The following is a 13,337-nucleotide window of genomic DNA, read 5'->3' on the forward strand; positions in this document are numbered from 1 at the left end:
GCTGCTTATGATGCAGTTATTCAATTTTTATTAAAAAGAGTGAATTACTTCATCATTCACAGAAAAACAACCAAAGGCAACTTATTCAAAATAGTGTTTATAGTACCTTCAAAGTTTGATTTATTTTCTGCCTTTTAAAATCCTCAATGTAAGTTTAGAATTAATTTAATATATGTAGGTGGCAATAGGTATCTATAAGTTGTAGTTACTGTGATGTTCTGCTTATAGTTGGCTTTTGGTGTTGATATGGCTGAAATTGCATTCCTATATATCACTCTTCACCAATATGGCAATAAATCCCATTTAATTAAGATATGGGTCTGAGAATTTGCTGCATCTATAAAAAATCCACAATTAAGACATCTTAAAAGCCTCATTAAGTTAAAAAGAAACTTCGTGTTTACTACTTTGTCTATGCAAATTGATTTTACAGTAAATGTATTTACAATTCAATATTCTGCAGTATTTCTTCCCCTTAACTCTGTTCCTTATCATACTACTTTTTTGAATTTCTAAAAGTTAAATCAAAATAGTATTACAGATGAATACAATTCACAAATAACCGTATAAGCCTAACATTGAAAATAAAGCAATATACATAGCATATCTACATACTAATGTCTGTTGAACCAGGTGAGTTATAGCTTAATGTATAAATAAATAGATGCATGAAGGAATAACCTTCACAATAGAGAAGTAGGCATTTCTTACACTGATTAAGCTAACCATGTCTTTCTAGCTGAAGTTAAATTAGAATAAGCTCATATAAAATCAGCATTTTTACCATTCACACACACACACACAGGTTGGGAAATCTGGGAGTTGAAGTCCACACATCTTAAAAGTTGTCAAGGTTGAGAAATATTGCTTTAAAGCAGTGGTTCTCAACCTGTGGGTCAGGACCCCTTTGGGGGTCGAACGATCCTTTCACAGGGGTCGCCTAAGACCATCGGAAAATACATATTTTCAATGGTCTTATGAACAATTTTATGGTTGGGGGTCACCACAACATGAGGAACTGTATTGAAGGGTCATGGCATTAGGAAGGTTGAGAACCACTGCTTTAAAGAATGGGAGTCCAGGAAGTATCCATTACTAAACTAAACCCATATTTCTTGGCTCACTTTCTACAGAAGCTAACTCAGTTGGACTTCATCCTAATTAAGGCTTCTCAGAATCATGCTATTAATCTTCATATAGATTTTAATTTTTCAAAATCAACAGGAATCTCTCTCCTTTTAACATTTTAATTTTTCAAACCAATGTCCCAGACCTGTAGCTAGTTAACTCTTAATAGGGAAGCCTTGCTGGAAAAAAAATCAGTATAACAGCATACTTCTATACATAGACATTCAGAATTAAGTCCCTCTACATTCAGTGGAACTTGTGCAGATAGAATTTTATCATAAATGTTACTATACAGAATATTTGCATTTATTATATTTATATCTCACCATTCCTCCAATAAATACATCTTTGTGAAGTAAATTGAGTAGAGCTATAGTTATTACCTAGAGTCACCTAAGGAGTTCTTGCCACATATAGTTAAATCAAAGGGCACAACAGCAATTGTATTGGTTTTGAAAAAGCCTTTGAAAAGATGAAAAGGCAACATGAAGGAATAAAAATGGTTAATATCAGTAAAACATTAACTGTGTTATGTAAATACCTTTATGCATGAAATAACTTGGCAGTAGATAGTAATGATGCAAGTGTTTTTATGGACTGATAAAACAGTAAATATGTAACGTAAAACCTAAAGGCCATTTCTTCAGATAGAATCACTGGAGTGTGAAATTATTGCTCTTATGAAAACAGGACTAAACTAATCCAAAGTAGGCTAAAACATACTACATCTGGAATAATATTTACATCAAAGTATTGGTAAACATTACTGACAATCAGAAATTTGACAAAGCACCTGGGTCTTTTTCATTTGTTTACAATTTATTAGCCTGTTCATCTTGATGGATACAGAGTAATGTGCAATAAAAGTACAATAAAATACAACATTACAATAATTAACCTTTACTGGAAACAAGATTAAAAGGAAAAAAAATTGTAATTTACTAGGAAAAACATACAAATTTAAAATCCTTTGGAAAATAGGCTGTTGGATCTGGCATTGAAGGACTAAATGTTTACTCCACATTGGAGACTGTTAATGGTAAAATTAACTGCATGTGCCTATCAGAGAATTAATTCACCCAGTACTGGTGGCGCCAATGTATCCAGCAATATTTTATTCAGTGCTCATGAAACTGTGCAGTGAAACTTCCAGCTGATGCAGTATTTGGAGAGAATTCTCCTGTTACTTTCGCAAATGCTTAACTTCCTACCTCTTTTCCTTAATTTTTCTCTCCCAGTTTTCTGGAATTATCAACAGAATAAAAGCAAGAAATATGCTGGATTTAAACATACATGTGCTCAGTACTGCTCATCTATCCATTGATCCTCTCAGATGATCATTATCTGCTATTCTTCTGTTGGGAGACAATCTCTCTCAGGAGTCTTTTGCTCCATCATTTGCCAGAGACTAGGACTTTAACATCAACTCCAACTATATGTAGTGAGCCATTTAACTTCTTCCTGTCTCAGATGAAGATTCTGTGTCTCTGGGACTTCGTATCTCTTCTGCCAGGGAAGCCATGTGTTGACTTTTGTTCTTCTACAATCTGGGAACCAATGAATGCTCCACACATGCATGTCAATCTTACTCCCCAACTCTTCTCTCCAACCACTTCCTCCTAGAACAGTTTTTATAGCCCTTATTTTCCCTCCCATTTTTCTAATTTTGGGTTAGACAGGCAGCATGGACATAGACTACATCTGCAAAAGTTCTCACTAGCAGCCAGCTCAGTTTATCGGACTGCACCTGTACTTCAAGGTTAGAATTGTCAAGTGCAAGCAACCAGAACAGCTTCAAGAATGGATCAGATACATTTACTGTTGATCACCGGTTTACAAGGATCTTATTTTAGATTGTCTCTTTCCTAGGGAAAGGTAGATGTAGGGTTTTACCTTAAACATTTCCTCTTCCAAATGGACTCTAAACTAGAATATTTTTTGCCCATCTCTCCAAAGGGCCTCCTGTCCTTCAGCTAGTGGTCACAAAATTGAGTTTCCTTTCCTCTTTTTCCCCTTTTGCTGGCTTACAGTAGTACAACGCAGCTATTCCAGGCCATTAAAAACCATACACTATACCACACATAGATTGCTTATCCTGCCAGATATATTTTCTTCTGCAACCACTTTTGGATATACAGATGTTCCTCATTTAATGACCATTAGTTTAGTGACCATTTGAACTTGTAATTGAAGTCTACTTACAATTGGACATCAAAGTTCCAGTAGCTCCAGTACCCACATGCAAATGTGATTTGGGCAGCCAGCCTACATTTCCATCTGTCACAGTATCCTGTAGTCACATGATTGTGACTCCTGCCAGTTGCCCACAAGGAAAGTCAATGGGGAGGCTGACAGAAAGTCAAAATTCAATCATGTGAGGTTGCTTAATGATCCTTGGATCCTTGGATCCTTTTCTTAATGACAGTAATTGGAGACTGCAAGAACTGCTGTATCACTAAGTGATATGGTCATGTGACACTGCTCTTTATGATTGCATTGCTTAGTGATGGAAATTCCAGTCCCAATTACCTAAGCAAGTACTACTTATAATGTAAAGGTCTTGAAGGTGACTGCATGCCAAATCAGGAGGTTTTTATTGGAAGAATCAAGAGAACTCTAGATTCCAGATCTCTGGGTTATGATAAAAACAGATCAGTTAGGGAAAAGTATTTCTGCTAAGCTTGATTCTGAACTGGCACCTCAGTATTTCTAAAGCCAGGAAAGTTGATTTTTCATGCAAACCTCTATCTGGATTGATGGAGCCAGAAAAATGACATGGAGTACTAAGCAGTAATGCAGACAGAAAATTATAAATGGATAATAGCATTTAATTCCGATGGAAACACAAATAACTAGATGATGACAGATTTAGACTTTGAATCATGTGATCCCGAGAAGATTTGTTGTTCAAAACAAGTTGCATTTTAAAAAGTATATATTAATGGTATATATTAATGGTCAAATTGTTTGCCAAAAGTATATATTAATGGTCAAATTGTTTGCCAAAATATAAAGAAAACTGACAGATATGCAAATCTATCGATAGATGGGTGATATGTATATTATTAATATATGCATTGCTCTGAATGAGAAATATAAGCAAGAGAAAAAAGAATCAGGTGAGCTGTCTGTGGAACTGAAGCCATTTACATCCCAATATAACCAAAAGCACTATAAAGACTATTGATTTTTTTAGAAACAAGATGTGATCTTTAAAAATATCTTGATCCAAGTAATTCTGGGAACCCTTTTTTGCTGAATCAAGCAGAGCCAACACTTTGCTCGTCTGCCTTCCCTTTTACACTTTTAAGGTTTCAAGTTTAAACAGATTTAACTGGAGGTGCTTTTTATTTAAAACAGAAAAATGAGAGATTTGAGGCAATACCCGTCTATTTATTTATAAGAATTTTTTCTACATTAAAGCAAATGTATTAAAAATTTCCATTTCAATGTATCAATAACTTTTGAGGATAAAGCAGTCAACAAGCTTGCATCATCTAATGGTTGATCCTATTTTTATTTTTATTTTACATTTCTCTACTTGTCTGGACATAAAATGTCCTTGCTTGCTGGCAGAAAGCCCTCAAATATGGAGCCAGGTTTCTATCTTTTGGCAGGAACAGCCATTAAAATGTTTCTTCTTTGTGTTCTCATCAGCTTTGCCACAGAGAACAGGATAGAGAAAAAAAGAAACTTTTCTAAGGATCTGAAAATAAAGGCTGTCAGATAAAATGTGGTAGCCAGCCCAATAGAATCTTGCTATTCCTCCATCTTCCAAGGTGCTAGTTCCCATTTTTAAAAAATCATATATTCTGATGTTTTCCAGAGACAGTGTAAAAGACAGATCTTGCATTTTTCCAATATAAAAAAAATATCCAACTATCACATGCTACCTGTGATTCCTGCCTGTTGCTTCAAAAAAACCAGATACTGTATTTATTTGATGCTTCCATGGATGACCACTGTGCTAACAGGAGACTTGAGGGATCCATTCTTTTATTTTGATCTTCTGGAAAACAAGAGGAATTATAAAATAAACTAACACAGCAACAAAATGTTGCATCAAAATGTAAAGTAAAAGGCTGTCAAAATAAAAAAAAAATAGAAGTTAAACATCTATCCTTTTACATGGCACTTAAAAGCCTGTTTAAAGATAGATATATTACCCTAGATCAGGAAAGTTCCACTTTGCTAGTGGGCTTAAAAATTACATCACATACAACCCTGTCCTGCCTTCTGATGGTTATGGAGCTAATGGGGCTCTTAGCCCCAAATAAATTGGCTGTGATGTCTTCGTTTCACTCGGTAAAACGTGCTTAGCTTTGGGGTGCAATCCTAGAGCCAAAGAAGGCTTAGCAGAGTTTGAATCAAGCTTCGGCCACAAGCGACAACTGGGAAAAGGTCGCTTTAGCCTAGAATCTAGGATTTGGGAATCACTAAGGTAACCTGAATAGGCTTGCTCTGTCAAACCGCCCCCCATTTTGCCGAGGACAGAAGCAAAAAACCTGGGCGACCACACCTCTGCCGGCTTTGTGGCGAGCGCCGACTGGCCACAAACCTGCAATTCGTTGAGAAGAAACGTCGCTATACGGGACCGTATACGGCCCTCTGGCGTTTATTTTACGGGGGGGGGTGGGATTCTTAATTTCCGTTTCCACGCCCCCGCTCCCTCCTCGCTTTTTTTTTTTTTGGCCAGCCGGTAAAGGCAGGGCAGCCACCGGCAGTATTTCAAGGCGCTGTCCATGACCTCATCGCCAACGCAGCCTCCCCTTTTCTTCGATCCAGCTTTTCCCTCTCGCTCCGCGTGTGTATGTGTGAGGGCGCGGGCGCGCGCGTCGCGAGGGAGAGAGAGAGAGAGAAGGAGAAACGAGCGGTACGGCGCTTCCAGCGCTGGTCCTCTTTTCCTCTCCTTCTCCCCAGTCCACCACGCACACGCACGCGCGCAGATGAAGCTGTTGCTGCTGCACCAAGATTTGGAGGAACAGATTGAGCACAGGCGCTGAAGGAGCGCCACGGCGTCCGCCCGCCGCCAGAGCGCAAGGAAGCAGCAGCAGCTGCGGCGGCTGCGTCTCCGACTTTCCCGGGGAAGGTCATTCCCTGACCAGTCGCGTGCCCTTCCCGCGCTTCCCGCCTCCCCCGTCCACTTCCTCGCAGGCGGAGGCGGGCAGCTGTGGGGAATTCGGGCGTGCTTTCTGACCGGCTGTGCCAAGTCCTTTTTTTTTTTTTTGCCCGAGGCTGGAAAGAAGAAGGGCGACGGGTCACTGAGGAACGTGAGAGAGACGGAGAGCTCAGCGCTGCTTTTAGGGACTAGTAGTAGAAGACGGCGGTTGGCGGCACTTGCTACCAGGCGATTACTTTCCTAGGGCTGGAGAAACAAGCGGAGCGACGGATCGGAGACTCAGCCCAGGGACGGAAGATGGCTTCCCCCTCCTCCCCTGGCCCTCCTGGAGGCGGGACATCGCCCCAATCCAGCCAGACACGCCTTCGGCAGGTGGGTGCGCTCTACGGATCCCGCGGACGGAGGTAGAGAGGGTGGCAGGCGCTTACAATCACCCACCCTTTTACCCACTGGCACATACACAAACCCGCGTAAATACGCGCGCTTTCCCATTCTGGGATTCCGCTTGTTATTATTGACACCTGGGAAGAAGGAGCTACCTTGCGATCGGTGGGGATTTGGGTTGCCAGGGAGGCGCGGCTGGGACGAGAGAGACCATGTCGGGTGGAGGCAACTCCAACGCTGATCATCATTTTTTTTTGTTTTAAAAAAAAGGTCCATTTCAGCAGCTTGCGCTGGGGGAATGGAAATGACCAAGTCAGGTTTGTGCGCGCAAGTGCAAAGGAAGGGACTGCTTCAACGGGCAAGGTTGTCATCAAACAAGCTTGTTGACACCCTTGATTGCATTGCTCTCTGTCACAGACCCACTGCCAGACGATCACCTTCTGTTTCAGCTCCCTGCTTATATCAAATTCCTTTACGTTCCTCTCCGCATCATCTTGTGCCACCACAAATTATAATAATTGATGCCCTGCCTTTCAGTCATATCAGATGAGCTTTCTAGCCTTCATATTAGCATAACCTAAGGAGAGACAGAACTCCATGTTGTTTGCTACAGATGGGTAGTACAGAGAAGTTTTACCCTTGTAAAACCTGTAAATGTCATGTGCACAGGAACAGCCCATCATACAAGCTTATCTGCATTACTACAATACAGAACAGGTCCGTTTACACAATATGCAAGATCGCTAGACAACAGGTTGCCTGGTTTTCTTTAGTATTACTTATTTTTCTGCAGAGACTGATGTGCTATATGCAGGTACAGAATTTCATACAGCATACCACACAGCAATTGCTGCATCCTCCTCCTAAATGACATCATTTAACTATATAACATTCATGCACGTTTGCTGCCTAGCTCAGATATCACGCAAAATACAGAAGAAGATCCATGTATATATTTTGTCATACTACCTAGACCATATCACATTCAGTGAATGTGAAAAGAATATGAAAAGTTCCATTTATCTCATCAGTAAACATGTATAATTCTGCTTTCCTCTTGCAAGCAAAGGGATAATATTCTAGTTCATTTCTCCCAGCAAACAAAATATTGATAGCATGCCTGTCAAATGTGAAATGTTACATAATATTTAAATGTTATTGAGATATCAAAACCATATTTTGAAGGTGATACAGTTTTGCCAGAGAGTACAGTTTCAACCAATAACCCTGGGAAGAAGGAAGGAAGGAAGGAAGGAAGGAAGGAAGGAAGGAAGGAAGGAAGGAAAAAAACAATTATAGCATTTAGTTGTCATAAGCTCTGTGTGATAATGCAGAGATACATTCCATGGTGTGTTACTGAGTGATACAGAATGCAGTTTCTACTGTGTAGAACAGAATAGTGCTGCAGCTTTGAGTATTTCAGGATTCTGATTTTGTATGAAAATGGAAGAAGCACTCAAAGTCAGTTCTACACTGCTGATTACTGGGGAAATGCAAATAAGTACATGTTATTTTCTTCACCTGAAATGTATTTTATCATGCATTTATAATACAAGGGAGTAACAGTAGCTCCATCTCAGCCTGGATTCAGTCATCAGTAAATAATGTGAAGAATGAGAGAGATGTGATTTAGCAAGTAGCTTGAGCTGCAATATCAGCAAGATTTCAGTGATGGTGCTAAAAGTTTAGCACAATAATATCAAAGGTTATCTATTTTAAAAATTCAGCATTGAACTTTTTAGGGGGCTGCTCTTTTAATTTTTATGATTGCAAATATTTTATACGTATAAAATGTATGTACAATTCATTTTATTTGTACATACATTTGTATTGTCTCTTAATTAGATTCTGTTTTATACCTAAATTATGATCTTAACCTACCCTTCTGTTGTCTTACTTTCTTTTTGGCTTTTTTCTTAGACTGATAAGCTGTGTCATGGATACAGGCAATGTCTAGCTATGTGATTTGAGAGATAATGAATTTGGTTTCCAGTACCATCCATTAAATTATCTAAAATGAATTTGTCTGCTGCAGTGAGCAGTGCCTTGCAAAATACTATTAGGATTCTAATAGGAACCACATGGCTTTAGCAGGTCTTTCTCTCCCTTCCCCCCCCTTTCTTTTCTCTCTCTCTCTCTTTCTCTCTCTCTCTGCATAAGGGTACCATAAAAATGTGCTATCTATCAAATTCTGAAAACAACTGTAGAACAATATATATCTATACTTGTACCATATATTAACACTTTCTATCAAAATGTATCTGTCATGAAAAAATTATTAATCAAATTGTATGCTTTTGGTCAAGAAACAATTATGCAAAGTGATGGATGTTTGGAATTACCAATTAATTATTTTCATTCTGTATTGTCTTTTGTGGTACATGAAACTGGAAAACATAATACATTTCAGAGAATACCGCATCACTTTTGTATGTATACATTCATTTGCTAGCATTACTTATCTGCCTGATCTCACTTGATATACCAAAACTACTGCCAACTTCAGATTTAAGAAAATATATATAGATTAATTTAAAATATGGAAGATTCTGGAAATGAATAGAGATACTTAGGGTGGTGTCCCTTCCCACATTCACAGGGATTATGTTTAGATTCACTGAACTATTTGTTTTTCATGTAAAACATTTCAAAAAATATTTGCAGTAAAATTGGTATTATATTGTTATTCTGTCTGCTGTTTGACAATAAATGATTGACAGTGTAACTGCAAAGACTTGAAATGCAGACAGATTCTATGTTCAGATAGTTACTTGAATAACTAACAATTAATTCTATATTGAAAGGTCAAGCTTATAACTCTAGTCATTTTTTATTTGTTTGTCTGCTCTTCTTGTTTCAGTAGAAACTAGAAAGACTCTACTTCCAGTCACTCCTAGTTTATTTTTAGTAAGAAGAAAACTAAATGAAAATTTAATCAGAGTTTGTTTTTCAGTGTCAGGACTTGTGAACAAAATATAATGAAGCATAAGACCGAGTTTACAGTTGGTTGGTGTCTACTTAAGATTCGTAAAGCTTACAAGAGAGACAGTTTGTATAATCAGTAATTTTTGAATTTTATCATTCTAAATTGCTAGTAGAGGTCTATGCATTTGAATACTGCATACATTTTTTTGTCTGCAATGAGTATTTGCATTTCACTAATGCAGCATGCAGCATGCAGCAAATTTAAGATAGAACTCTGGATCATATATTGAAATCCATACCTTGCAATTCATACCTAGTAATGTAATGTAGTATTTGTCCATTTGCACTTCTGCCTCAAGTGGGTTGATTCTTAAATTAGTATAATCTGGGAAAGTCTGTGTGTCTCCCAGAAACTCATGATTCATTTGATTGAGAGAAAACCAAAAACTTTGCACAAACACAACATGATTACCATTTTGCTGGTTAATAGCAAATACAGATATTTGCTCATTCACTGATTGATTTTCTGGAGTCCCTTTAACCCAGACACTTTATATTATCTTTGTAATAAATCATAGCATGCGTTTAAAAGGATTTAAAGCATATTAGTATTCAATATGTGCACAAATCTAGAACTTGGAATAAACTATGGTTAATGCTATGAATACTCTCCATCACATTGTATCCAGGGCAAGTTTCTAGTGTACTTATCTTTAGTTGCTTCATTTTCTCTTTTATGTGTTTCCATTTTTCTTCCCACCCTCTATAGGCACATAAGATGTGTGTATATGTATCAGACTTGGAGCAAAAATAGTATGGATAAAAATTCTGACCCAAACTGGACTATTGCCAGAGAAAATAAAAGTTTTGGAATTGATTAAATGACAACACGAAATGATAGCCAACACAAAGATGGTTGGAATGCTGCCAGAAAAGTTGTTCTCAGGATAACCTGAGTAATTGGAAATTTCTTCAGTTGCTTGGCAGTGGATGGCAGTGGATTTATCCATGGCTGTTCTATACTGGTTCAAATATAAATATGCTGAATGACTTCTGACTAGAAGCTAATATTTTTTTAAACTGTATTTTAAAGCATTTGTTATGCTTTTTTGGGAACAATCAATTAGAAGTTCTCTAAAGCCTTTCAACAATAAAGGTTCCCCTCGCACATATGTGCTAGTTGTTCCTGACTCTAAGGGGCGGTGCTCATCTCCATTTCAAAGCTGAAGTGCCAGCGTTGTCTGAAGACTTCACCGTGGTCATGTGGCCGGCATGACTAAACGCCAAAGGTGCATGGAACGTTGTCACCTTCCCACCAAAGGTGGTCCCTATTTTTCTAATTGCATTTTTATGTGTTTTCGAACTGCTAGGTTGGCAGAAGCTGGGACAAGTAACAGGAGCTCACCCCGTTACACGGCACTATGGATTTGAACCACTGAACTGCTGACCTTTCAATTGACAAGGTCAGCATCTTAGCCACTAAGCCACTGCGACCCTTCTTTCAACATTATTAGACTCTAAAATCTGTTTTCTTTGCTTTTTTAAACCTATACCTGTTTCATAAAATAACTAAAATGTGTGTGGCTATGTGATCTTTTTTGGAGGACACACTATCCATGCAAACTTGTTTTGAATGGCGAATTCTTCAGGTGGCTGAGTGACAGTAATAAAGACAGCAAAGTCAGGTGGGTTTTGTCCAGGAAAAACCCAAGGTAGAGCATTGCTCAAAAGTGAAAGCGGAGAGATACGTCTTGCTTTTGCTTAGCTAGCTTACGGTTGCATAATGTTAGTGAGTGAGAACTGTGCAAGGAAGACCTTGGCACTGAGGCTTTATTCCCTGTATTTGAAATGGGAATGCTTGGTAATTGTAAGGTGCGCTTGTAGGCTTTGTGATGAAGTTGAAGCCGGGGACTATGGGCTTGACCCAGGGGATCAAACCCACCAGTGTTTGGTGGCAAGTGATGCATACATTTATCTTGCTTCTTGATTAGAACAACTTGACAGCATCATATCAACCTTTGCTTTGAACGAGACTTCTGCACAGGTAGAGAAGTTTACATCACAGCAGAGTAGTATTGCTTGAAGTGCTACAGTGCTGATTGGGGTGATAATCAAATTGCTTTGATAAAGATTTGTACAACTCTACATATACAATAACAAGTAGGAGCAGAGTTGGGCCAGGTACACAATTACTTTCACATGGCATTCCTGCAAGCTGTTTGCAGAACACTGATGTCTTATGGAATGTACTTAAGAAATACTGCTCTGCATGTTCCTGGCTACTGCCTAATCTATTAACAATATAAGAGCTATCATTCATAAAGTACCGGTAATTGGATAGTAAGGTATGAACTGGTTATGGTCTTTAAGAATTGTTTGTGTTTGTAGGCCTTCAGGTTAGTTTTGATTCCTGGTGACTCAGTGGACAAGTCCCTGCAGTTTTTTGGCAAAGGTTTTTTGTAATGGTTTTCTGTTGTCTAATTCTTAGGGCTCAGAGAAAGTGACTGGCCCACTCAGTTGGTTTTATACCAAAGGAGGGAAGAGAATTCACATTCTCAGTTTCTAGACTGATGGCTTAACCACTAAATTGACTCTCTTTAAGAGATGTACTGACTAGCAAATATAGAATTAGAAATAATCACTCAACTTAATCCTGCAGTGGATTAGATTTATGATTAACCAGACTTTTCAATTTCTTATTAATTTTTTATTGAAAATAAATATGAGCATTTGCTTTGAGGTTATATTATAGAAGATAGTATTGGAAAGAATTGTTTTGCATATGTGTACCTTGAATCAGCCTTCATCCTCCCACTTTTTTATTTGATTGTCAATTTTCTTAAGAAGAAGCTTCTATGGAACTCTGTATCATGTAAGGCAGGGGTGTCAAACTGAAGGCCCGGGGCTGGATCCAGCTTGCGGGGTGCTTAGAACTGGCCCCCGGGGCTGGCCTAGAAACAGCAAAGGACCGGCCCGCAGTGCCTCTGCCAACAAAAACGGCGCTCGTCAGGGCTGTGTGCAGTCCTCCCAGGCTCTGTTTTCAGCTGCGATTGCCTCCTCCCGCCCTCTGCCAGCAAAAATGGAGCTCGGGAGCCCATTTTTGCTGGCAGAGTGCTTGGGCCACCACAGATGCCCCCAACATGAGTGATGTCAAGCTGGCCAAGCCCACCTCGGCTCCCGAGGTCAAATATAACCCTGATGTGGCCCTCAATTAAATCAAGTTTGACACTCCTGATGTAAGGAGTCTCTGGTACTATTGATTGGGCATCCTATTACCAAATGGAAAAATCTCTGGAATGATAAATTTAGCTGAATATTTTATTCTTTTCTGAAGGTGTAGGTGCAAATGAAACCGTGAAGATTTAAAAAAAAAAGAGTGTCAAGATGTATTATTTTTTAACAGTGTTGTGGATGACTTGCCATGACCTCACTTGCACTCTACCACCACACAATTATGCTCTGACAATGCCACTTTTTTCTCTCTTTGTTATTATCAGGTATACCAGATTTAAAGTAGTTGTTTCCTCTTAAGAGGACACCAGCTCACCAGGGCTTTAAGGTGTGTAAAATCTAACATGTTGTTATATGTTACTTGTAAATCAGGCTTGCTGACTTGCTGTGGATTCAATTAGAGATGTATTTTGCCAAATCCTGGGAATGATGGGAATGCTTTCACACCAACTATTTCTTTTTCAGCATTTGTACTTTGTTTTTAGAGTTCTTTCATATCCATTGCCTGCTTCCATTGCTTTTGAAAACAAATTATTTCCAGGCTTCCAGG

General features: G+C 38.7%; 1 protein-coding gene across 7 annotated transcripts in view; it reads left to right on the forward strand.

Annotated features, from left to right (window-relative positions):
• Positions 1 to 5,805: 5,805 nt before the first annotated feature.
• The window catches only part of ANK2 (ankyrin 2), a 286,613-nt gene continuing 279,081 nt past the window's right edge, over positions 5,806 to 13,337 (forward strand). For 5 of the 7 annotated variants that reach the window (XM_087874452.1, XM_087874455.1, XM_087874462.1 and 2 more), the window contains exon 1: positions 5,806 to 6,619. In XM_087874452.1, coding sequence (XP_087730578.1) covers positions 6,545 to 6,619 — 75 coding nt within the window. In that variant the 5' untranslated portion in view covers positions 5,806 to 6,544. The remainder of the gene's footprint in view (positions 6,620 to 13,337) is intronic. The other 2 variants (XM_087874451.1, XM_087874453.1) reach the window with 1 other exon arrangement.

Source organism: Pantherophis guttatus, chromosome 8, assembly GCF_059756535.1.
Source record: "Pantherophis guttatus breed Tessera chromosome 8, ASM5975653v1, whole genome shotgun sequence".
Taxonomy (NCBI): domain Eukaryota; kingdom Metazoa; phylum Chordata; class Lepidosauria; order Squamata; family Colubridae; genus Pantherophis; species Pantherophis guttatus.